Here is a 23,920-nt window from a genome sequence, read left to right on the forward strand (position 1 = left end):
ACTAGTTCCTCACCCCTACTTTAGGAGATCGATGGAACCCTCTGTGCCTGTTTCATAGGTCCGTGTGCGCACTCTGCTAGTGTCCGCGTAAGGCGCATATGGCAAAAGGCACGAGAGACATAATGACCGATAAAACTCCGAAAGCCGCCTAGCCAACGGCTCCATAATACATAATCTTGTAGTACGGAAAATAACCCTCACTGTCAAATAACCCGAATGATGCCTGAAAACTGTGAACATGGCAAGATAGCCCTCCAAGGAGAGAACGATCAAGCCGGCGACGAGCTGAGTGCAGACGTAGTAAAGTCGCTACTTGCGGTCTTCTCGCAGGCATCTTGGCTGGATTGCAAGGGCGATCCCCAAGATGGAAAGCAGGGAATTGAATGGCGGTAACTGGACGTACCCACTTCGGGTGGGGCCTTACAGATATCTGTGTTTGTCTTGTTCGCTGCTGCGAGCATCCGATCTGCAGGATCGCATGGTTTCCAATTCCCTTTTGAAGCTCTTGACTTCCGTTCCGAGGGCTTCAATATCACCTTTTTTCTCCATACTTTGAGGGGAATTTCCTCCGTTGCGACGACTTTGTCGTTCGTGTAGTTTAACTTTTCCGCGAAGTGACCTATTGTTTGTACGTATCAGTCCTACCGCCAACAAGCTGTCGCGTTTGAAGTGAGCATTGATGAATGCTAAGTGACACACCTTTTTCGCCTGCTCGGCCTGCGTAATAAATTAGCAAGAGGACAGGGGTGCTGATGATGGGAGGAGAGGGGGCAACGAGAAAGAAAACTGACCAGCTAGCTATGGACTTCTCCGGCGTGTGCGCGCCGGATAGCACGGATTCCTTCAACGGGACTCCTGAAGCTGGCTCGAATCGCACTCTTTTGAGTTGTCCATGTTCAGGTCTATCTCGGCGGGGCGAGGTACGCTCACGGTTCTTAGGTATCGAGCGAGGTATCTTCTGAGATGGCACTCTGGGCTCTGCAGAGACTCTGGCTCTGTCGGAAGTCTCAATTGGTTTTTGGAAGTCCGCAAACAGGGTGTGCATGCGGCTCTCAGTAGACGAATTGTCCGGTGGTGTCATTTGGAAAAGGCTTTTGGGTTGAAAAAAGAACAACGATTGGCAAGAGCAATATCGTTGAGTAAAGTTTGCAAGAAGCAGGAGATGGAGCAGGAATGGCTCAAGTTTGCGAGTAAATCCCAGGCTGTATGCACAATAGGAAATTGAGATTGAAGCTCGCTAGATTGTCATTGGGATTTTAGTGAATAGTGAGAGAAGAAGCTAGGTCTGGGAACTGTCGAAAGATAAAGTCGGTCACGAATGGATGGAGCATCCAAATGGCATTACAGCGACATCGCGCTCGTTTTGGTCTGCAGCTATGCTCACCATCAACACTCACCATCAACGCTCACCATCAACACTCACCATCAACACTCACCATCAACACTCACCATCAACACTCACCATCAACACTCACCATCAACACTCACCATCAACACTCACCATCAACACTCACCATCAACACTCACCATCAACACTCACCATCAACACTCACCATCAACACTCACCATCAACACTCACCATAAGTAGCATTGCAATCCTGCGAGGAGGTGGCGATCATGAGAATCTAAATTGTGAGCCATGGTAGCTGAAATAACTCATTTCATTGTCCTGAGAACTGGACTCGGGTTTTTATTCTGGGTTTTCCAACACATTCTCGACTTCTGATTATCCGTCAGCGAGAAATCCAATACCCTGGGTTTAGGAATATGTCCAAAGTGTCTGTACTGACCGGTAGCAGAAGTATCAGTGGAGGCAACATCAGTTGGTTGCGAGCAACATAGAAAGGTACAGTTCGCGCGAGGCTAGGCAAAGTGGATTGTAGCGGGATCAGTGGGAGGCACGTCCTATGGCCGACAGCCGGTACAATCGAATGTCACTGTCTGCTACAGTGTCCAACCCATCATTCGGCATCTGTTGAAGTACTTCAACCCTCATGAAAGAGGCGGTGACCGTGGCTAAAACGGGCAGATGTAGAGTGCCACCGCGTTGAGCGATTTAATTGCAATTTCAATGATGTGAGAATCATTTTCTTGCGGTATCACTGCCTTCTCAACAGTTGATGAAAGTGGTTCATCACACTCAACGCAGGTTTTGAACGCAATGAATCCAGGTTGAAACTTGACTTTGTAGGCCACGAAGTCTCCTAACACCATTTCAACGTTGTTCAAATGTCTTCAACGACAATAACAAGACAATGATTCTCGCTACCAACTGCGCAACTGGTTCCTTGGTCGAGACGTAGCCGAAAGAATTATAAGAGGGGCCGGATTCCCAGCCCAAAAAAATCAGGACTTCGGTCCTCACACTCCGATGTGTCATGGTTTCCTTCTTGCCTGCGGGTTTGAGAGTCTCCATGGCCACGGCTGTCGCTGCCACGAGCCCAGCGATGTAAGACTTGCGCTACCTCACAGCCAATGAGCCCTGTGATTGTAAAAATGTGCTTCGCAGGACGGGCTCTGCGTCAACAACAATCCTCGCAGGGGGGCGCTGCGTTACCAAGTGAACTCCGCAGGGGGACGCTGTGATGACAATTAAGACCCGCAGGAGACCGCTGCGTTGACAAGTTCTCTGCAGGAGACCGCTGCATTACCAAGTTCTCCGCAGACTAGGGCCTGCGTCAACAACAATCCTCGCAGGGACATCTGCGACACCAAGAGTCTCCGCAGGGACATCTGCGACAAAAAGACCCTCTAGCCCGTGCAGGCACCTCTTCGTGGTGCTAGGGACCAGTATTCGAGTATCAAGAGTACTCGAAGAAGCAAAGACCTGCGCACCATCTTGATGATGTATTTTGTATTTCGAATGATCGTCATTGGAGAAATCAAATGAGCCCTAGATAGAAGCAAACCAATATCAGAATCGTAACTTCATGATTCAACCTTCGTTATCGAGAGCCGTATTCCCAACGCTCCTGGCTTCACGGTTTGCGGCCGGCTAGTCTTCCCGCCGCAATAGAATGTATCTGCCATCAGGGCGTGGAGCGGACAAAATGATGAGTATCTTGGTGCGTCGTGGATGTGTTGACCGGGCGTTGATGAGCGTTGGTGATCGTTGATGAACGTTGGTGGTCGTTGATGAACGTTGATGGGTGTTGATGGTCATTAATGGTCGTTGACGATAGTATGGACGAGGGTGTTGATGTGTGTATTGTGGTATATGGCCAGGCGGTGATGTTGAGTAATGGTCACTAGACTTCAGCAAAGCCCAACCAAGCCCATTTCTATGCACACAACTACCGTCTTGGCATTCATAACCCTGCTGATTAATGTCTTTTTTTATGCATGTTCTAACTAGTCTGTAAGCCCAGATATCGGCCCGACGTTTTCCCTGGCCCAATCCGGGGGTTCAACTAGTCCAAGAAGCAAGATATCAAGTATCAACGGCAACGACCTGGCAATAAAAGTCATGGAAAACAATGGCGACACTTAAGACCCGTTTGTATAGGAATTACCAAGAAAAAGTCGAGTTTTACCAGGATTTTGAACTATTCTGGCACTTAAAGAATTCATGAGCGCCAGCACATAGTTATATATATTTCATAAAAGCAGAAGTAGGCGCATCTTCCTATTCAAGTATGACATTTTCAATTGTGGAAACCCTCATTTTTAGGTTATAGAACTCAACTTTATACCCAAAGCTAGCTAATTTCTCACAATGGGTGTCCTTTTTTACAGATAATTGATACTGGGAAAATCTACACTACTTATGCAAATGCCAAGAATTGGCATGTTTATATTGGGCCCCACGAAAGCCCAGGGAACTTCTACCTTAGGCCCATAGAATATCTGTAGGTTGGGGTCGGGTTGGGCCTTGGGCTTTTGCCGGTCCGGAAGTCTACATATGACAGAAATATCGGTTTCATTGTTTCATTCTGCACCATTTGGCATCACTTGCTACGATGATCCCCTGGTGTTTACTCAGTATTTTTTGGCACACAGCCTCCAATTCGATTGAGCTGGTCCAATGCAAACACCAATATCCCTCGGTGAAGCTATAATGAGGCAAAAACCCACGATCAGACCTACCAGGTCTAGATGAAGCATTGAAAGAGCGCTCGAAATACATTTTGTTGCTCAGATAATCACGGTGATGCGATAGACTGTTCCTTGCGTAGTCGAATTGGCCGCCTCAGGCGGCTTGCAAGCCACTCACTCCTACTCTGCTGTAGAATGCCTACAACCACAACGGTCGCGAGTCAAAGTGGATTCCCAATAAAGACAGCGAAGAAATTGAGGGGATTGGCTCGAAAATTTCCGATTGGCTGCTTCTACATGAGAGCCATCGGAAACCCGTGAATAACCCCGTTAGCAACTACAATTTATATCGCCTGTCCTATCCCGTTATCAACATCGACTACTGCACCCAAAGCGATCGCCATTGCTTTCTGGGAATAGTACCCGAGTTCACGCGATCGAGCATACTCTACTGCCTAGAGAACAAGGAGGCAGCCGGATTGGGGTCTAGCAAGCGCCATCTTGACCAGGCCTGTAAGGACGACTGCGCCAACATTTACGACGGACTTTTGTGATGTGATCTACTTGGCTTGGAGCCGCAGCAGACATGTGCGTTACCAATCCCGCCGAAAGCAATCATATGAATGCTGATTGGGGGTAGAGATTTTAGCATAGGCTGTCATAGATAGTCAGAGAGGTCGCACAGAGGATGGCTCTGAGTAAAGTTGTACAGAAACCCACCTTCACAAAGGATCAGCTCGAACGGTGATATGCCAAATGTCATCGAAGCGCAGTGCCTGCAAATAAGCCATGCCCAAGGACATTCGACGTAGAGGACGCACTGCTGACTTGCAGCTGCAGTGACCTCGAGGGTAAATCACCTTTGCACATGTTGCACATGTTGCACATGTTGCTCTCACTTGGATAGGAAAGAAAAGTGTGCCTAGGCATCAAGAATACCAAGATCACCAAAGACACCACAAGAGTCTGACAGTGCCTTCGATGCAGCGCCGTGTATGTCCGGTTGGTCTCTCCCGCTCGCTCGTTTCCGCTTGTTAGCTCCACCCGCTGGAATACATCGACCGGCTCAGCAACGCGGAGTAGGATCAGGTAAAACTATCGGACGGCATCTCTTTGCTCGTGCTCTCTAGTTGACTCGGCTATGACTCGACACCCTACCGCCTCCTTTTATCGGTTCGTACCTGATATGGCCAATGTTCATCTGTAGGCTCGAAGTAATGGGGTCCGCCTCACCTTCTCCTTGCACGCAGACTTAGACTCGCAGCCTGCTCGTCGGCAAAAGTAGGATTCGTTCGCCATGAGCCAGACTAAAATATGAGCTCACCCCGGTGCCTGTCGAGCTGCCAGGCATCAAAAGACGTGAGATGCGAATCGAGGATAATGAGGATCACCCATTGGATGTCAGGAGTTTCATCCACAAGGAGGCTGTTCTTTCGCGGTGTTCGAATGCCGAGGCACGGTAGTACAGGCCCATTGTGGCCTGAGCCTTGCATCGGGTAGACACATTAGCACATGACTGATACAGAGTCGACTGAGAGAAGGGCCGACGATCTGGACCTTAAGTTGGCTCATCATTGATGCCACGAGTAGTTATGTGGAAATGATAGACAGTATGCGATCGCATCGGTAGAGGGGAGCTCGAGCAGAGAAAATGAGGGCGTCCTGTTGTACGATAAGGGTCAGCAAGGCTTACCACTTGGACGAGTTGTTAAGACTTACCTGTTCATAGAGTTTGCGGAGGACACGCTGTATACGCTTGAGACGAGAGGATCAGTAAGCTTCGTGGTCATATGAACTTGCCAACTAGACCACTTACAATCCTCTTCGGCAAGGCAATGCAGCACCATTCATGCCATGTTGTATTCTGGTTCACCGCACTCTCCAGCCGTTGCTTCCAAAGGGCCGGGCTGTGGACAAAGCCACCAGTATTCCTCGGTCTCTTAGAGTTCCAGGACTGAAAAGACGCGAGATGCCAACCGAGGACAATGAGCATCACCCATTGGACGCCAGGAATTCGATCCACAAGGAACCTATTCTTTCGCGGTGTTCGAATACCGAGATAGACAGTGGTTTAGCCCATTATGCCTTGGGCTTTGTATCGGTAGACACATCAGCACCTGACTGGTGCATACTGTCGACTGAGAGAAGGGCCGAGACAATGTGAACATTCCAGTCGTTTCTCGTCCATGCCACCAGTGGTCATGAGGAAGGGATAGACAGCATGCGATCGCATCGGTATAGGAGAGCTCGAGGGAGGCAGGGCAATTTCTCCCTTCGCAATCGAGTGAAGGCAATATTAGGGGTGTCCTCTTGTACGATCTAAGTCAGCAAGGCTTGAACTACTTGGACAAGTTGTTATGAATTACCTGTTCATAGAGTTTGGAGCATCTTCCCTTGAGACGAGACGATCAGTTAGCTTCGTGGTCATATCTTACCGACGACATCACTTACAATTGTCTTCATCAATGCAGTCACCAATGACTCTAGCAAGACCCAAGAGACGGCCCTCATCTTCCACCGCTATCATGGTGTCTTTAGATTTAGATGGATGTCAGGATAACACGTCTCCAGCTTTGAATAGATGAAATGTATTCATTGCTGTGAAAATGGTAATACCACAGATCGAACATGGAGTGGACTCCGCGGAGCGATTAGGGCGGTGAGCAACAATAGTTGTGTTTTGTTTTAACCCCGATATAACCCTACCGACTTGCTTACCGCTCTCGCCGTTCTACAAAACCTACATGTGTAGAAGGCAGAGATAAGACATCCACGTAAGCGAGCCCGCTTATATCAAATAGAATCACTTCACTCTCAATAGTAGACGAATGACGACAGCCATCAACTAACATCAAGTAGAGAGTCCTTTGAAGCTGCCCAACTGCTAGTTTTTGGGATTGATTTGTCGCCAAAGTCACGAGACCCTCCCCTCCCCCACGAGCAACCCCTCCCTAAATTCCGGGAAGTCACCTTTTTCTCATTTACGGCACAAGCCCCAAGGTCCTGAACACAGCCTTTATTGAATGCATGACATGAAATAATCGAAAATCGATTCATTGATCAAAACCGTCGACTGTCCTCGACTCCAACCACGATACGTTCGACGCCGTTCTGCGCAACAACCACCAATGTCTACAGACCAAAAGCCAGTGACACCACTTTCATCTGCTGGCGTCATAAACAGTGTTGGCCAAGCTTGGAATGAAGTCCGCCCTGTCGCCGAATCACTGGCAAGGTCCTCGCACTCAACTTTCAAGCGGTTCTTTCCCACAGATTTTCCGGCGTGCCATGCTCCCATTAATGCTGCCATCGCAGAATATCTCAAGGTAAGTACAACTTCCCGGACTGGGAATTTTCTAATTTTCGCATTTAATGACGCCCGACTCCTTCACTGCAGACGAACCCTACCGAATCGATCAACACGTCGCAATTCAAGACAGGTGGATATGTTTTTTTCCCAGGCAAATCGTTAGTCGGGGAATCGTTAGTCGGGGAATCGTTCACAATGGTTATTCCTTTACACATAGTTGGTGAAGTGCAGGTCGAAGATCTCCACTTGGATGAAAAAAATCATTACCATATCCAAAGGCCGTGCTATATCGATGTGCCTGAAGGTTCCAAACTGGTGGCGCTTATTATCGACTCTAAGTGATGCTCCTTATGTTCATCCTTATTGTTCGCATTTGTATCAATTTCGAAGTATATATAGAGTTCTGGGAAGTGCATTATATTTGGTACATTTAGTAAACTATGATTTCCAAATCAGTAGACTGCGCTCGCTGATATGGAGGTCACCGAGGATTGCTATACGGAACCTCCCTCCAATAGATGCAGGACAGGGTTGTTAGGCTCGTGAGCCAATTTCTCACAAGGAACGCTCGCACCCGAGGGCGTCCGTGCGTCCTGACTGTAACGCTGACCTGAATCCCACGCGATGGGCTCAGCGTCATAGTTGTCAAACCCGCGAACCGAGGTCTGGTAAGGAACGCTTGCACCCTGATGACATCCATGGTTCTGATTGTAAAGTTGACCTGAACCCCGCGCCACAGACCCAGCTTCATAGTTGTCAAACCCGCGAACCGAGGTCTGGTAAGGAATGCTTGCATCCTGAAGGTATAAGTGGTCCTGATTGTAAAGCTGGTCTGAAACCCACGCGACAGGCTCATAGTAGTCAAACCCGCAAGCCGAGGGCTGGTTGGCGGTCTCTTCGTTCCCAGGCCCATCCAAGCTTTGCCTGGCACCTTCAAACATTGCGTTATACGCATGTGAAGGGCGTTCGGAAGATTGTAGTCTACTTCCATTTGATGGTTCCTCAATCTGGATTACAGAACCACTCAAGCCTCGTTGGCTGATGTTGACGCAAACAGGTGCGCATTGGCTCTCAAAGGTCGAGGATGTGGATGATGAAATATATTCCAGATTCGGGACCGAGTTTGGAATTGGACAACCGTCATTTTGAAGCCTAAAAGCCCGAGTGCCTTGTAGGCAGCGCCAGTCTGATTGAAGATTTTATTAACGAATGAACGCAGACAGTTGTTAGATACCCACCTTGCAAAGAACTGAATAAGCTTCCATCTTCTCCCTGTTCAGATTGAACAGATAACTCGATCCTATCCCATAAAGATCTGAAAACCTTATTCGCCAGGTTGTCAATGACCGTGTTTTGTTCCAAATTGCAGATACCACGACGCAGCAGTGAACCGATCACCACCTCCCTTTTCACTCCTTTGACTGTAAGTTCTTTCAACATGCTGGTGAAGTCAGTATTAATTCCTTGGCCTTGCGTTTTACTCACAATCTATCTGTGAAGTCGCTAGGCAGTCGAAACAAATTGCCCAGATATCTGTAATCTTGCGCCACATTGTAGCTTCCTAGTTCTCTGCACAATGCATCATATCTTGCTCCAACGCAGGCCCAGTCTTTGATTTTCAGAGAGATCTTCTCTGCGTCACTGCTATCCAATCCTGCCGCGATAATTCTGCGAGTCATCCATTCGACCGAGTTAAGTCGAAGATAGGTTACACAGAACCTGTCTTGCAAATGATAAAAAAGGACCTTCAGAAAGCGCAAACGTATCAAATCTGCAGAGCTGCGAGTTTCTGCTTCCGTAAGTCCTTTGTAGATCGTTGCAATCGGACAAGCCACAGCTGAGGAATATTCCGTGCTGCGCTTGGGATCTAAAAAGGAGTGGTGATCTTTTGACCACAAATCGATATTTGATTGCAAAGACTCAGATATGTGTATTCTCTCAGTTTTAGACTTTTTCAATCTGTTTTTGATGCGCTTTCGACCGGGTGAATAAATTTGCTCTTTCGAACATTCAGGCAGGTGCTTCCAGAGTTTTGCAAGACTGTTCACAAACTGTCGATAATTAGACTCAGACTGAATTTCGGAGAAGGACTACCAACTTGCTTGTCTGACAGAATCTCCTGGACTTGGCTATGTCCATTTTCTTCTGCGACCGAACACGCTGTCGTCAACTTCCCAAGAATTATTTTGCTTTCTGTGATGCCCATGTTGGGTGACTTTGGAATTGGTGCGGAGAAAGCGAGGCCACACCTACTGCCTCTAAAATAAAACCCAGGGGCGAAATAATGACTAACGTGTGATAGGTCCGCACTAGCAGACTCAGTCCCCATAATGAAAATCCCAGGCATTACAATTAATATGCAGTTCGACCGCTGACCACCAGTGAACAGCCATGGGGGCGTTTATCTATTGGCTATGAACCAACCTCACGGCCCCTGGCGGCAACACTAATGCAGCCACCAAAGTGGAACAAAGGCCCAGCCAGGTTTTATCGGCTCTGCCCCATACTATTATCCTCGCTCTCATGAACATGGCTCCCCCAGGAAGAGTAAATGCTGTGCGATGAAAAGTTCAGGGCACGACGTTTCAATTTTGTCTCTGCCGGAACCTTTTTCGAATATCTTACCATTTCAGGTTGACGAAATCAAATGAAACATTTTTCGATTCTATTGCTATCTAATTACACACCTTCCAAAAGCAATGCTTCGAAATTGCCGGTTAGCTTACCATGTGGGTGTCGGTGGCATTCGCATAAATGATCGACTTCGACCAGCGCTAAGCTACGGGTTTCTGGGATTTTGACGTATGTTCCCGGAGCTCTGTACTTGGTTTCTGGAAACCGAACGCTCCTGGAATATGGCGTTAGCATCCCGGGAAAATACCTCATACAGAACGGGCTTCGCTTGCCTTGCTCAATACTCCTAAATAGGACCATTCTTATAAGCCCCATGTAGATTTTATCCCTCGATAAATAATTACGAATGCTTGTACCCATTTGTCCTTCGTCGGCTCCCTAACAAAGCTACGCTTGCCAGGCTCCCACTGCAGCATCTTTCGCATTGGGCATAGAAACATTACTGTCTCATATCTCCTCCCGTTGAGGAAGCTTACCATCCCTCAAGCGATTTTTAATATATGTTAAAATTTAGATGACAGAATTTCCCAGTTGTGGGATGACAAAATTATTGACTTGCCTTCACCTCAAACAAATTTGTCATCTGGCTTCTTCTCTTGAAAACGAAGACTAGACGATCGAGGACCAAGAAGTCCCCTACCACAGATTTAGGCCCCCGTACCAAAAAGACAGCACAAGCTCCAATTCAAACCTGACTATTGCTAGAGGGAACTGAATGTGAGCACGTCTCAATATTAGGTGGTTGGTAATCTTTTCAAACGCCAGAAACTTATGAAAAGTGAGCACCCTCGCTTCTTGCCAGCGTAAGTGATCATGGATTATGGCGAGCGGTGATGTTTTGATCACGCTTGAGTTCTAGAGGCTCATTGCTGACATACAGCGTTTTGGTCGGCTATCATTTGCGGGGTGTGGATGTTGCCGGATGCCTTGGTTGTGACTCGTCCGTTGTTGGCACAAGTGTTCGATCGAGTCATGTTATTGTGAACCCCATCGATATTTTCGTCTTATGTAAACTATCAACACAAGACCATCCAGTGCATGAGTTTATACCGTCCATTGCACGTTGGGGGCAGGGGTTTAGGGGCCCGCACGTTTGTCCGCCATTGGTCCGATGTCTTAATTTTCCTCAGTACACAGCCACATCAATGTTGTTTCGCAGGTAATATGAACCTCAACATTAATTACACACAGATGTGGCACATACTATCTTTCTCAGTGCTGGAACAATAGGGATCTTCTTTTCAACTACACTCTTACTAGTACTTTCACGGCCAATTTTGATTGACATTTCTATGATTTATCTCACCAGCTCATTATGAAGCAACCGACACACATCACACACTGCTATTGATTTAATCAGACGAGATCTTCGCCAGAAAAAGGTCCGTCCACAACATGCTCACGCACAGCAAGTCGGAGCGGGAGCGGGTTTGTCTATTCGTAATTTGCCATTACATTAATGATTTTGTGACATGGCATCTCAATTCACTTACGATCGGCACAAAAACGGGACTGAGCAACGGCCCATTTCCCACAGTTAGCCACAGCGCAACGCTGGCTTGAGGCAACGTCATTCATTGGCTGTGAGCTAGTCGACGAGGTAGCGTCGACGGGAATCGATTCAACGTTGTGGGACATGATGAATTCGGAGATCGTTGAAATTGGGTGGTAGATAGTTTGAGGAGTAGTGATGGAAGATGTTATGATGGGAGGAGTTTCAAGGGGATCTCTTTCTACTTTTATATTGGAGAAATTCTAGAGGGCGTAGGAAGGCAAATATTTGGACCTAAAAAAAGGGGGCTGATTGAGCATGCGTTTCCTCCTTGGCTTCATAGTGCGTGTGAAATTATCTCTCTTGTCTAGACAATTCCAAGCTTGGTTGTATTTTACGCACAGGCTCAGGGTTTGCATCACACCATTCCTATTTGGTCCAATCTTGTCCGCGCGGAAAAAATTGGACTAAACATAAATGGAAGTTAGTGCAATACTTGACCAACTACTGGTCTATTCAAGTGCTTATGTGACCATATGCTGGGTCTTCGTGCCACAAGACCATGCACGCGATAACAATCTTCATAGCCATCAATGTCGCCAGTTTAAGGTGGTCGGACCTCCTAGATGCGCCGATTTCTTAACTTTACGATCCGTATGGTCATTTGAATGGAAAGTGTGTCATTAAAATCAGTACCAAGTAAGATCTACATTTGAATATGGCTAGATTATTTCATATAACTCATCACGCATGTCAATCTCACCGACTCCTGCGGCCTTCGTGCTCACGTGACACAACAGTCCAATTAAAGAAGAATTTCATTAGGGAGTTGAGTAACCCACTACCCTATTCTCGAAATTCTTTTCCGGACTACCCCTCGAAATCTACAAGGCAAAAGCTGTATGCACCCCAATATGTCCGAAACTTTTCGTTTCTGGACTTGTTGTCTCTCCGAATGTTCCGCTGCTGCTGCGATCGATGTTGGTATCTGCGAACGCTGTAGGCAACATTTTTGCGCCGTTCATGCCAGGCCCCCAACTCATTGCTGCAAGGTATGCTAAGCCTTACTTTCTGGAAGCGTTTTCTAATTCCGATCCCAGAATGACCCTCTTGATGACGATGCATGGGGGGCTGCACAGACAGCAGAAGTAAAAGCACTTCGACGCATGATCAATGACAAAAATCTCTTGCGTCGAGCTTCAGAGCGCAACAGAAACCTGGATTGCAAATTGGATCCTTTGGATCCTCTTGGAGAGAAGCGAATGGGTGGCATGCACATCCATCTTCGAATCATTTTTAGCGATGGAACGGCCTGGCTGGCTCGGATACTCCGACAAAACTACACTTCATTCTCGGACAACTTCAGCAATCTCTGCTTAAAAAGCGAATGTGCCACTTTGAAATGGCTCAAGGATATTAACGTCCCGTCTCCTAAACTCTACGACTTCGGTCTTCGCAATGATCCTGAGAATGATGTTGGCGTTGCCTACATGCTAATAGAGGAACTCCCTGGGACACCTCTGCTTTTTCTTAGCCCGTCAGAAGAGCAGTTACGCAAACTGTACAATAACTACGCTGATATCTTGTGTACTATCAATAAGTACCCACTGGAGCAAATTGGTTCTCTCTCTTTACAACCCAATGGTACTATCTGTATGGGCCCCATCGTGAGCGATCGGTCGGGCACATTTTCGCAGATGGGACCTTTTCGCAATGCGCAGGAATACTACGCAACTTGGGCGGAGAGATATCTCGAACTAATCTGCGACCGCCAGCTCTTTACACGGTACTCCATCAATGCCTACCTGATCTTCAGATACCTCAAAGAACTAGCGGAACAAGGTCATTGGAATGCATTTGAATCGAGCATTGACAACGGTCCCTTTTTTTTGAAACACATGGATGACAAAGGTGACCATATACTGGTGGATGAGAATTTTAATGTCACTGGCCTTATCGACTGGACGTTTGCTAGGGCGGTGCCAATCTACGAGGCATTTGGTCCCTCGCTGTTGACAGCAGAAATGAGTGACATATACGAGGGCAAGGCTGGCCGATCCCGGGGTGACACGCTCCTGGCCGAGGCTCTACAGACCAAGAACAAGCATCTAGTTCGCTTTGCCGGTGGCCCTGATCTAGTTCGCCGCTTCTCATTTGGCCTTGGAATGGGCATGGACATGTCTTGGGATGAAGCAGTTGCTTTATTCCGAGGTATCATGTCTACGGCTGAAGAGAGCAGATTGGAATTTGACTGGGATGTCTGGCGTCAAAATCGTCTATCTCAATGGGCTGGTGATGTTAGGTTGCAAGAACTTCTACTCAAATTGGGAGAAATCTAATATCTCCCTGAGGATCAGAGGAAGTGAGCAGCAATGAAGTAACGGCATGTATACGTAAGCATTAAAAAAGAAGGGAAGATGATTCCTAACAGTATGTAGAGGCTTGCTGAGTGTCTTTTGGTCTCTGGTCCTTTCTTCATGTAGTCCCCAAATATGAACGCCGGTTATTGTTAGAACTGGATTCATCCCACATCACAAGAAATTTAAAATTTTCCTTGCAGAAAGAAAATACGAAGTAGACAGTCGCCACGGAATGATGAGCTATGGAGACCACCCAAGATTCCAGGCACAGGGCACTAGTGTCCCATTTGTTATGTCAAAGCCGATAGGGAAGGTCAGTGTCTCGATTATTGATTGAACACAATTAACTCACTTCAAGGTCAAAGCAGGTCAAAGCGCACACCATTTCGATTCCGTCCAATCTTGTCCGCGCGGACAAGATTGGACGGAATCGGAATGGTGTCGGGTTAAGGCAACAATGGATTCTATAACTAACAAGGCGGCTTTACTAGATCGGCCCTACCTGTAGAAGGCTTCTGTCAGCCTATCAATAGAGTTCTTGATCTAATTCTTACTTGGTCAAGTTGACTTCAGTTCATGCAGCCCTCAACAGACGGCAGCCCAATTCACAGCAAAACATATTTACAGCATGTAAACCTGCCGCGGGCCTACCCCCCCTCGCCCCCCTTCTTCCCAAGCTACCCCCAGCAGTCCTTTTTTGATATGCAGATAATTTGCAACCATGAAGGCGGCACAAAACCGGTGTGATGAAAGATTTGTTAGATTAGTCATTTCCTCTTATTTACCTGGTAAGTGGGACTTCAGCAATACAGACAGCCTCATGTTGGACTCGATTCCAACTGTTAGTTATAATTACGGACCAGTGACGGTCCGAAGAATATGCTCAGGATTCTGCATAGTCCCAAGGCATACTCGATAATGAATAGTCTGCTTTTACATTATACTCTAAAGCTACTCATTATTTGCGCGCTAAAGCCCAAGGGGTATTTTGGCGCATTTTAGTAGATGTTCAGCTACTATTATGGCTCCAATCCGTAAAATAAGCCGAACTAAGTAACTCTTGTACTACCACAGTGAGAAATCAACCCGACGCTGACACCTCGATTCAAACCTCAACCAAAGAAAGACAAGCCTACGTTGCTGGTTGTAGTATAAAGACTGTTTTTGACACTCAATTATTCATTCGCATCCTCTATCAAGATTTCATCAAATGTGAGTTATGACCTGTTTGAGCATAACGAAAGTTCGTTCCCTGTTTTTAACTTTCATACCGCGCATTCTATCCCCAGACAACCCGCGTGAGACGGTTTTATTCGGAGGACCAGATTCCAATCGAAGTTCGATTACCGATTCCATGAATTCAGGTATTCCTATGATGCCGAAAGAACAGTCTATCTTGATGACAGATTCAAGCTCTGGTGTTCCTGCAAAAGGTCCAGTGCCACAACGCTTGCACGTAAGTGTTCCTCTCTTCCATGTCTACACAAGCCTCTAACCAAACAGACCGTGCGAATATGGTTTCCTCCTAATGGAATCGAAATTATGGAAGATATCAAAAACAACGGCCTCGATGATGTGGTTCTTGATGCCATTGTTCTTCAAGAGCTTGGTGCTAACCATCGAGCCCATGATGACCATGCATTTTTAGTCGATCTTGCGGTTCTCGAGACTGGTATTTCACGAGTTTGGGGGAAATATGGAATTCCAAAATTCGTTCCTCTGAGCAGCGACGATCCGATTATCTCGAAACAACCGACAAAGGACCCGGAAGCGAAGAAGGGTCTTTGTTTCCAGCGCCTACATTCAAAATATCTGTACGAGTATGGAAGAAGGCAAAGTCTCGCAAAAGTTTGGGGATATGAGATGCCTGTGAATTTGAAGGACTGGTATGAGGACACAGTGCAAGACATTGGCAGACGCCTAGAAAAGCTCGGTTACTATTGATCAGAAGGGATATAGTCCAAATCGGGGAAGCAAGAAGGCGAACTTTGAGGGTGCTGTTTAAGACAATGTTTGGGCATGGACTTTAAGGTATTCTCCTCTTCACTATTGTGAGGTCATCTCAAGAAAACAACCAACAGCTGTTATGCTCCAGATATTGGGTGATCAAAGTAGTGTCATCTACGCTAATTCATATCATTACCATATCTGAGACCACGTAAGAAACTTCCCACAATGAAATGAAGTCACTCTCAGCAGTACAATCTGTACCGCCGCATTTTCAGAAACCTGCTGCTTCTCGAGACCTAACAGGTATTGATCAGCACTAGAGCGCGTGCGGTAGGTCGCTTTGTTTTCCATTTCCAGACCAACGTAGAGTCACTTAAGGCAAATCAACACCGTTCTATTTTTGAAATCAGGATAGGGGGCGTCAAACTAAAGTCTGGATAATCTATAATGAGGATTATATAAATTTCTAACCTAGGCTTTCTTCCAGCAAATATTCACGAATTACATTTAGCATCGAACAAAACCACCCCTCCTAGCAGTTGGTAATTCAACTAGAAGATATTCGCAAGTCTAGAGCTGGGTGACGAGCAATTCAGAATGCACACTACAAGGGAAGTATGCAGGTACTTGCATGCTGGAATCTTATTCCCGGAGGAACATTTAAGGCTGCGCGTTGTGGTTTTGCTGTCACGAATAATACAAGTACACCAAAATGTACCAAATTGGCATGTCCATCACCATGCGTGACCAGGAGCTGGAAACCCTTTCTCTCGGCGCTTTCATATGGCATTCTTTAATCCTTTATGTTACTATTCTGCTCTGCGTAATTACTTGTCGCCATCGAGAAGTTTTGTTCTATGTGTGTTTACCTCGGCCTTTTCGTTACAAGACTTACAAATGGTAGTGAAGAGCAAGATATAAGTTGCGGTCTCGTCCTTCAGCAACCTTTATACCCTGCCTCCTCGACTTAGTTCAACAGCATCGCCGTGAAACGATCATGAACCGAAGCGATCCGTTTGTTATGGCAAGATGTGCACTTCAATGGCTTCAAAACCAGCAGGTATGTAGCCCTGGCGATTTTGTTTCATTTCTGACAGATTCAGACACACCTGGGAGCAGATTGGAAATTTCATCTCGCTTATAAAATCATGGATAAAAAAATACGGCAATGGGGTTCCACACGTGCTGGAACTGTTATAAGTGGAATGAAGATATCTGAGACCATAGGAATGTTCGAGGGGGAGATGGAGGTGTCGAAAAGTGTTTTGGTTGTGAATAGTACCATTTAATTGATATCAAACTCTATCACGCTTTGCAAAGCCAATAGGAGAGATGATGTGTTGGCAACAAAGACGTTAAGCCTGTCCTATTTTCCGCGCGATCTTTACCAAAATGGGAGCCGAAGAGCACAGGATTCATCAAGCAGTCAACGGAGCTGAGAATGTTACGTACTATAAGTTTTCTCCAAGGGAGTCTAGTTCTGGAGAGGAGGAACATATAAGATCCTGGTCCCACCAAGGGGATTGGGTAATATTGGTAGCCCCTGCAGCGTTGGAGATAGAGCCTTGTTATTACTGCTCTTCAAATATCAAGATCATTCTTTACCGTAATCAAGCGGATAAATCACTCCACCACCTAAGGCCTGCCATGCATCACACACCCAAAATACCAAAATAGTGCTCTCAAACTGTCATTCTTTACTTTTTCTAGACCTAGTGGGTTTTCCGTGTTGAGAAGTCCTTAAACTCCACAAAGTAACTATCTGCACCCGGAGGTCTACCCCAGCATCCAATCGGTGTTCAGAATTAGTCTTGACAGGTAATGAATTTTTCATTTTCCAGACCTGCAGTTCCGTTAGCTAGTTTCCTGCCCTTGAGAATCTTCTCCGTTCCATTCCGGTCTCATTTAGGCAGAACAAGGTACGATCATTGTTTCAGGTTACGCGTATAAATCTTTTCGTACCCGTCAGACAGAAAATTCAGTTTCTCATGGAATTCCCTATCTACGAAGCGCCTTCAATGCCTGAACTTGATACTGCTTTCAGGAAGGATGAGCACCTTGATTCACCTTGCGATTTTGATTTCATGATTCCTACGCTATCATTTCCAAATGCTAATCTTTCGTGGACAATTTACCATGGCACCGATCAAGGTTCGTCTAGAATATCAAATAGTACAGGGTTATAGCTAATGGCTGCAGTGGTGGTTGCAATCGTTACACAGTCGAATGAACAATATTTTGCTTGCCCGTGTACTAGAGAGCTTTCAAAAAACTGCGAGGTTTTGTTTCCTAGTGAATGCCGTATGTTTTCCATCCCACAGATCTACACGGGCATGATGCAGACATCTCGTGAATCCACACTCAACGGGACAGCCGGAAGAGCTATTTTGGAGTTTTTGGATTGGGAAATGGTATATTCCAAGGACAGCGCCATCAAAAGCTCAGCAAAGATTGCCAAAAAGCTCCAGAAGTGGGTATCTGTTCGCACCAGTGGGGTGCTGATAGAATTTCCTTGGAGATATGATCTGCCTCTCAAATCAGGAACACTGGTGGATCTGAGAAAGGTGGATGATTTGTGGTCAATTCAGGTGGAATTTGAAGATTTCTCCTCTCCTGGAGTGAGATTTGGTGATCCCGCAGAGCTGGCAGCATGCCTCCACTGTTGATAGAGTGAGAGTTGGCTTTTTGTTACAGCCTCACAACTGTATTCAAATCGTAGCTGACCAAATCATCTCTCCTCTTTCGCGCCAGCCTAATAGATATGCCTAGGTGAGACGGCCCCCAGACCTTGCCACACACCTAGTGTATGAATACCCCGAAGGGCAAAGCAGAAAGTTCACAATGTACAATCCTCAGCGAAGTCGCGTGCTGGGCCCGCATCGCTTACTAGAAATGTTATGCTTGGATAATTTGCTCGAAATATGAAGTGTTTGCTGATACGTAGTTACATTACCGTCTTCTAGATGACGTTCTGTAGTGCCCACACCAGTCGTGCTACTCATTCGAGACAAATTAAGGGACACATTGCCCCATCATTGAAAGGTGTTATAGGCAAATTCCATCTCTTCCCTTTACAGTGCAAGACCCGAACCTGCTAAATTGGAACTAGGCCTCTCCTGATTAGTCGCTATTTCTCCGCAGATATGATATCCACCCAGGGCATGTGGTACAGCGGCAACTTCCAATACTCCGCCATGGAGGTTATGGGATATACCAAACTCCAGACCAGCGCCCCGCCCCAGGACATGGCCACAGAGGTGACAAGTTCTACAATATTCCATTTGTCGGATTTCTGAGGCGCTCAACTAAAGGAAAAGAGGTGTCTGATTGAAATAAATATCTTCATCAGGCGTTGATCCCTGGCCCTCAACATCGTGAGGCTTGATCAGTTCCCCGGCTGATATCCCTATTGCTGAATACACTGTCGGCTGCCTGCTGAAAAGTAGACCGACTCAAGTGAGAATGTGACTGCTTCGATTGGCCGTTGTGGTGATTGTAATAGAAACCATCCAATCATCCTGTATACAAACCAAAACAGAGCAAAGTTACAGGAGATTACTCGGATAGTTATACAAGATTTTATGCAGGAATTGGGTCGAACTGGGTTATTATTGGGGTTTCTGGAGCCCCAGCAGCCGGGCCTGGGTCAGGGGTTCGACCCAGAACTGGATTGTGCGAGAGCCTAACTGTAACCGATTTTACAGTACTTCAACCTTAGACCTTCCCTCTCCTCCCTCTGTTTTGCATCATTTCAACTACATTGCTCCCGAACAAGAAAATCCAGCTGACTTAAACCCTTTGTTTCTTTCGCTATCCCACCATAAATGAAAGAGTTGTTATCGAACTTTCAGGATGAGTCTTAACAACTTACCAATCGAATTATTGCTCGTTGTTGGACACTATCTCGAATTGCTTCACGATATCAATTGTTTATCTAGAACTTGTTGCTTGATGAATCGCATTTTCGCTCCTCTATTATATAAGCGAGACTCACAGACGGGTAGGGTAGCTTTACTATGGGCTGCTCAAAAGGGATTTTTGAAAACATCTCGTCTTGCAACCTATCGACAGGAGGCAGATCTCATCAATGTCACAGATCGAAGTGGCCGGACATCATTATCCCACGCCGCTGAGAAGGGCCATGAAGCCGTGGTCGAGTTACTCCTTGAGACTGGGAGGGTGGAGGTGGATTGGAAAGACTCTCACGGTCTGACACCATTGGCCTACGCCTAGATTGGGGGTATGTCCCCGTGGTGAACCTACTCCTTTAGAATGCGAGAGAGAGAGAGAGGGGGCATCTGGTGCGATCTTAATGTTCCACTGTCATTCATTATCCTGTCAATCGGCGAGAAAATCTATGACTCACACGTTCTGGTGGCCAACACTGGGGACGAAGGGACGGCAAATAGATGCGGTCCTTGCGCTCGTGCCTTGTGGCCGAATGTCGGTTCTATTGGAATTGCATCCTCTTCGGGATCAGTAGGATTACAGATGGGTCAGACTGAGATTTACATACCTGCGACGCGCATATTCGCGCTTTTGCCCCGGGGATACACACAGGGGCTGTACAGTAGATCAGCTCAGTCTACTGCTGCGGGCGGAGAGACATCCTCACATAGATACTTGGACCGCCAGCCAAAGTCTTGTCTCCTTGGTCGGCTGGCTGGTTGGCAGAGTGGACCTGCTGGGAAGACACCTCTCACAGGCACTGTTTGGCTTGCTAATCCTCGATGTATCCTATAAATGTCAGTACCGGGGAATTCAATTCTGGGCCAAAGGAGAGAACTTATCAAGTGACTCAGACACATGCCTGCTCGACTTTGCGTAGTCAAGTGATTGAATTGTAGAGCAAACTGCCGGGAGTAGAGGACGTATTTATAGGCTTCTCGGGTCATCCTTTCGCCTACGTGCTACGTGCGCTGCTTTGTAGAACGCGTTGGCGGACACCTCTAAATTGAGGCCTGTTGAAGCCAGCGTCTTCTTTTTACCGCAACTATTTGCAACAAAATTCTTGATGCCTTGAGATTCTCAGCAAGAGCGACAATTTGAAGTAGTGTTGAGAAAAAGAATGCTGAGTCAGTCAAGAAACGTTGGCTAACTGTTGAATCCTTCATGCACTCTTAAACTGAGACTTCGGGAAATGCAATGACCGGCTCATATTTCTGGTTCTGATATCTTATATTTGAGCAACTCAACGTTGAATCACTGAAAAGCGCCTCAAAATTGATCCTGAAAAGTAGACATTTTTTTCTCCCTCAACCTCTCTTTTAGTGTGGCGTCGGTTGTGTTGAGCTACGGATCTGTCCGTCTAGAATGCAGAAAGCGAGGTCGTTGTCGACCAGTTCACCCGTTGAAGCTTGGCCACCCATTGTCAACACTCACTTTCCGAACTTGCGATCATGAAGCCACAACGATATCTTTTGATTATTATTAATTTTTTTTTAAATTTCTTTATATATTTTCTTTTGACTTTTTTTGGTGACTATAGGTTCTATAATATTGCATTTGTCGGATTTCTGAGGCGTTCAACGAAACGGACAGAATGGTGCTGCGCTCTTTTGAGCAAGCCTTGAAATTATCCTGGCAGAGGCTGATTAGCGTACTCGATTACTAGAATCACCCTTTCAGAGTTGATCTGGCAGGGCCCTTGCATAACGTAAGAGGAAAGTGAGGGATCAGCTATCCAATAAAATCAGGAATTTCAAGAATGGCGGAAAAAATTCATTCGATGATTTGAGATTAGATTGAGAAGTAAAATGATCTAGACATCTGGGCACCCGACTTATTTCGGAACATTGATCAGAAGAACTTCGCTCAAGTTTTGTCCTTTTCTCCATTTGTTCAAAACGTCTTCCTGAAGGGCAAGAGCCGTGGTGTAGTACCACTTTGTTTGCTCCTGGATCGAGAGACCTTTTGATAACAAAGGTGGTGGAGGTATTGGACCTCCACGTCCTCCCCAAGCCCTGACACCTCTCCCCCCTGTCAGACAGATCCATGAATACATGTAGAATGCTTTCGGGTTGAATCGACGTAGTGCTCCCGATTTAAGTTCAGAATGTTGGGCATCCGACAATCCAAGAAAGAGACCCATTGCCTCAATCACCACCCGAGCTCTCCATATCCATTTTGCCTCACGAATAGGCCAATATCGAACCCAATGGCTCACACGACCCATCCGCCTTTCATATTCCCCTTCTGTCTCTGTAGGTTCCTTTGCGCGCTCGGCTTCCACCTCATCTTCTAGAGCGTTCTGGCGGGAGGTATGATCTGTCACTTCGAGCTTGCGAACCGATTTGATCAGAGAATAAATCTGTTCAGTGCTTTCTTCCGCTTCTTCTTCATCAAGAAGATAATCTTCGAGTCGTATAAGCGTTGTATCTTCGTCTGGGTAGCACAAGCTCAACAACAAGGCTGGGAGAAACTCGATTTTTGGCTTCGCGGGAACGGTAGACTTGAAAACCGGGCTTTTTGGGCCTTTGAATCTTTGAGACGGCTTCTTGATGTGAGAATTGAGTGTGGCATTTTTTTGATTGTGAGAGTATGCCTTTTGGCGGGTCTGTTGGCGTGTTTGTGCCATTGGGGTGGCTGAACAAGACTTCCAAACTGACAGTTTTTACTCAGACGAAAAGGATGAATGGGTTATATAACCTACAAAAACTGGGTTAGCGGCTTAAATAACTAATGGTGAAACAGGTATTAGTCATGGCTATCGGATGATTCCATAGTCTAGCTCCTGGATGTGTTGCTGGTGGCGTGTCAAGGGCGCCGGGAGACCGAATGTGTCTTAGTACCACTTAACGCATCTATCGCCGGACGCGTAAACTTGGCGTCTTTTTCACATTCTTAGGTGCTAGATGTTACGCCTAAAAATTATATTGGGAGTTTACTTCATTCTAGAAATGCTTTTGCTCGAAACCGCGTGGTGGAAAAAAACACCCATACCTAGCGGCGACGGCCAAAGTAAATGCCGACATCATTGATCCTGGGTACGTCAAAACAATTCCAGGACCTGTTTATTCTCTGGGAACTCCTCTTTAGCTCCTAGGGCCATTTCGTGGTTCTAGGAATCTGAGTTCTTACCCTGGGATCTTCAATCTGCGATCCTGGCTGAATACAATCTTGGTTTTGGGAACACATTGGCTAGATCTGGGAGCTTTTGCGCTCCCAGGGCCATATATCTGCATCCTAGAATCAATATTCTGCCTCCAAGGGTAGGGTATTGACTCACAAAAATCCTCCACCAGACCTGCGCACAAATTTGCGTTATTCAATAAACCCCGGAAAGGCAAGACATAGCCCAGGAGTTGAGAAGACTGTCAATAGGAACATGAAGAATGAAATAATATCGAGCTTTCGATAGGAAGCATGGACCCTCTTGGAGAAAGACCGCGCAAAGGCCACAGGCCCTAGAGATCGAAACTCATCGAAAAATTCCGTATTGGTCTCGAACGATTCATTCCATTTTTTTGGAGGCATTGTCACAGAAGCTAGCAAAAAGAGAGCTCAGCAACTTCAATTGTGGCGGGATGACTTCAGTGGACTCATGCTTTTGATATAAGGGCTCGGCGATGAAGAAGCGAAGCGGCGAATCTAAATCTGCATCATTTCTTTGCCCTGCAAGAACACATACATATGCGTGCTGGATCACAGCGCGTATGAAAGGATCAGCATCCAAGATTTTCAGCTCCTACCATGCATTAGTGTCTGCAGGGGAGGCTCGACAATCCTTCCATACTGCCTCACGACGTATTAAAACCAGCTCGTCTACATCAATCGATAATCATTGTTAATCTGGCTCTGGGACCTAATAGCTTGATCCTGGAAACGCCAAAAGCGATTCTAGGCGCTGTTTATTTTCTAGGAACTCGTCTCTGGCTCCTGGGGCCAGTTCCTGTTTCCAGGAAACCGAGTTCTACCCCTGGGATCTTCACAATACGTTCCTGACTGAATAATATCTGGCTCTGGTAACACGATGGCTGGATCTGGGAGCTGTCGCGCTCCCGGGGCGCTACTTCTGGATCCTAGAGTCAATATTCTGCCTTAGGTCGCGGAAAGCCCTCACAAGATACCTTCACCAGACCTGCGCACAAATCTGTGTCATCCAATTACTCCAGGAAAGGCTTAGCCATAGCCCCAGGA

The 23,920-nt window shown here is 46.5% G+C and overlaps 7 protein-coding genes across 7 annotated transcripts; 4 read left to right on the forward strand and 3 right to left on the reverse strand.

Annotated features, from left to right (window-relative positions):
- Positions 1 to 404: 404 nt before the first annotated feature.
- N7506_000161 (uncharacterized protein) lies at positions 405 to 1,081 on the reverse strand (the record flags this gene model as incomplete). Its single annotated transcript, XM_056949457.1, has 2 exons — positions 405 to 619; positions 700 to 1,081. Coding segments are annotated over 2 exons (597 nt in total), but the record flags the coding sequence as incomplete, so codon positions are not given.
- Positions 1,082 to 1,318: 237 nt separating this feature from the next.
- On the forward strand, positions 1,319 to 1,588 carry N7506_000162 (uncharacterized protein; the record flags this gene model as incomplete). The annotated part of the gene is made up of 1 exon (XM_056949458.1): positions 1,319 to 1,588. The coding sequence occupies one exon, from the start codon at positions 1,319 to 1,321 to the stop codon at positions 1,586 to 1,588; it is 270 nt and encodes an 89-aa protein (XP_056815373.1).
- Positions 1,589 to 7,839: 6,251 nt separating this feature from the next.
- Positions 7,840 to 8,286, reverse strand: N7506_000163 (uncharacterized protein; the record flags this gene model as incomplete). Its single annotated transcript, XM_056949459.1, has 1 exon — positions 7,840 to 8,286. One exon carries the CDS (start codon positions 8,284 to 8,286, stop codon positions 7,840 to 7,842), a length of 447 nt encoding a protein of 148 aa, XP_056815374.1.
- A 4,099-nt stretch (positions 8,287 to 12,385) lies between these two features.
- Positions 12,386 to 13,810, forward strand: N7506_000164 (uncharacterized protein; the record flags this gene model as incomplete). Its single annotated transcript, XM_056949460.1, has 2 exons — positions 12,386 to 12,523; positions 12,572 to 13,810. 2 exons carry the CDS (start codon positions 12,386 to 12,388, stop codon positions 13,808 to 13,810), a joined length of 1,377 nt encoding a protein of 458 aa, XP_056815375.1.
- A 4,107-nt stretch (positions 13,811 to 17,917) lies between these two features.
- On the forward strand, positions 17,918 to 18,447 carry N7506_000165 (uncharacterized protein; the record flags this gene model as incomplete). Its single annotated transcript, XM_056949461.1, has 2 exons — positions 17,918 to 17,932; positions 18,103 to 18,447. 2 exons carry the CDS (start codon positions 17,918 to 17,920, stop codon positions 18,445 to 18,447), a joined length of 360 nt encoding a protein of 119 aa, XP_056815376.1.
- Positions 18,448 to 19,732: 1,285 nt separating this feature from the next.
- Positions 19,733 to 20,014, forward strand: N7506_000166 (uncharacterized protein; the record flags this gene model as incomplete). Its single annotated transcript, XM_056949462.1, has 1 exon — positions 19,733 to 20,014. The coding sequence occupies one exon, from the start codon at positions 19,733 to 19,735 to the stop codon at positions 20,012 to 20,014; it is 282 nt and encodes a 93-aa protein (XP_056815377.1).
- A 1,549-nt stretch (positions 20,015 to 21,563) lies between these two features.
- On the reverse strand, positions 21,564 to 22,358 carry N7506_000167 (uncharacterized protein; the record flags this gene model as incomplete). The annotated part of the gene is made up of 1 exon (XM_056949463.1): positions 21,564 to 22,358. One exon carries the CDS (start codon positions 22,356 to 22,358, stop codon positions 21,564 to 21,566), a length of 795 nt encoding a protein of 264 aa, XP_056815378.1.
- Between the last annotated feature and the right edge of the window lie 1,562 nt (positions 22,359 to 23,920).

Source organism: Penicillium brevicompactum (genome assembly GCF_028827555.1).
Source record: "Penicillium brevicompactum strain IBT 35665 chromosome Unknown utg000001l_segment0_segment0, whole genome shotgun sequence".
NCBI lineage: Eukaryota > Fungi > Ascomycota > Eurotiomycetes > Eurotiales > Aspergillaceae > Penicillium > Penicillium brevicompactum.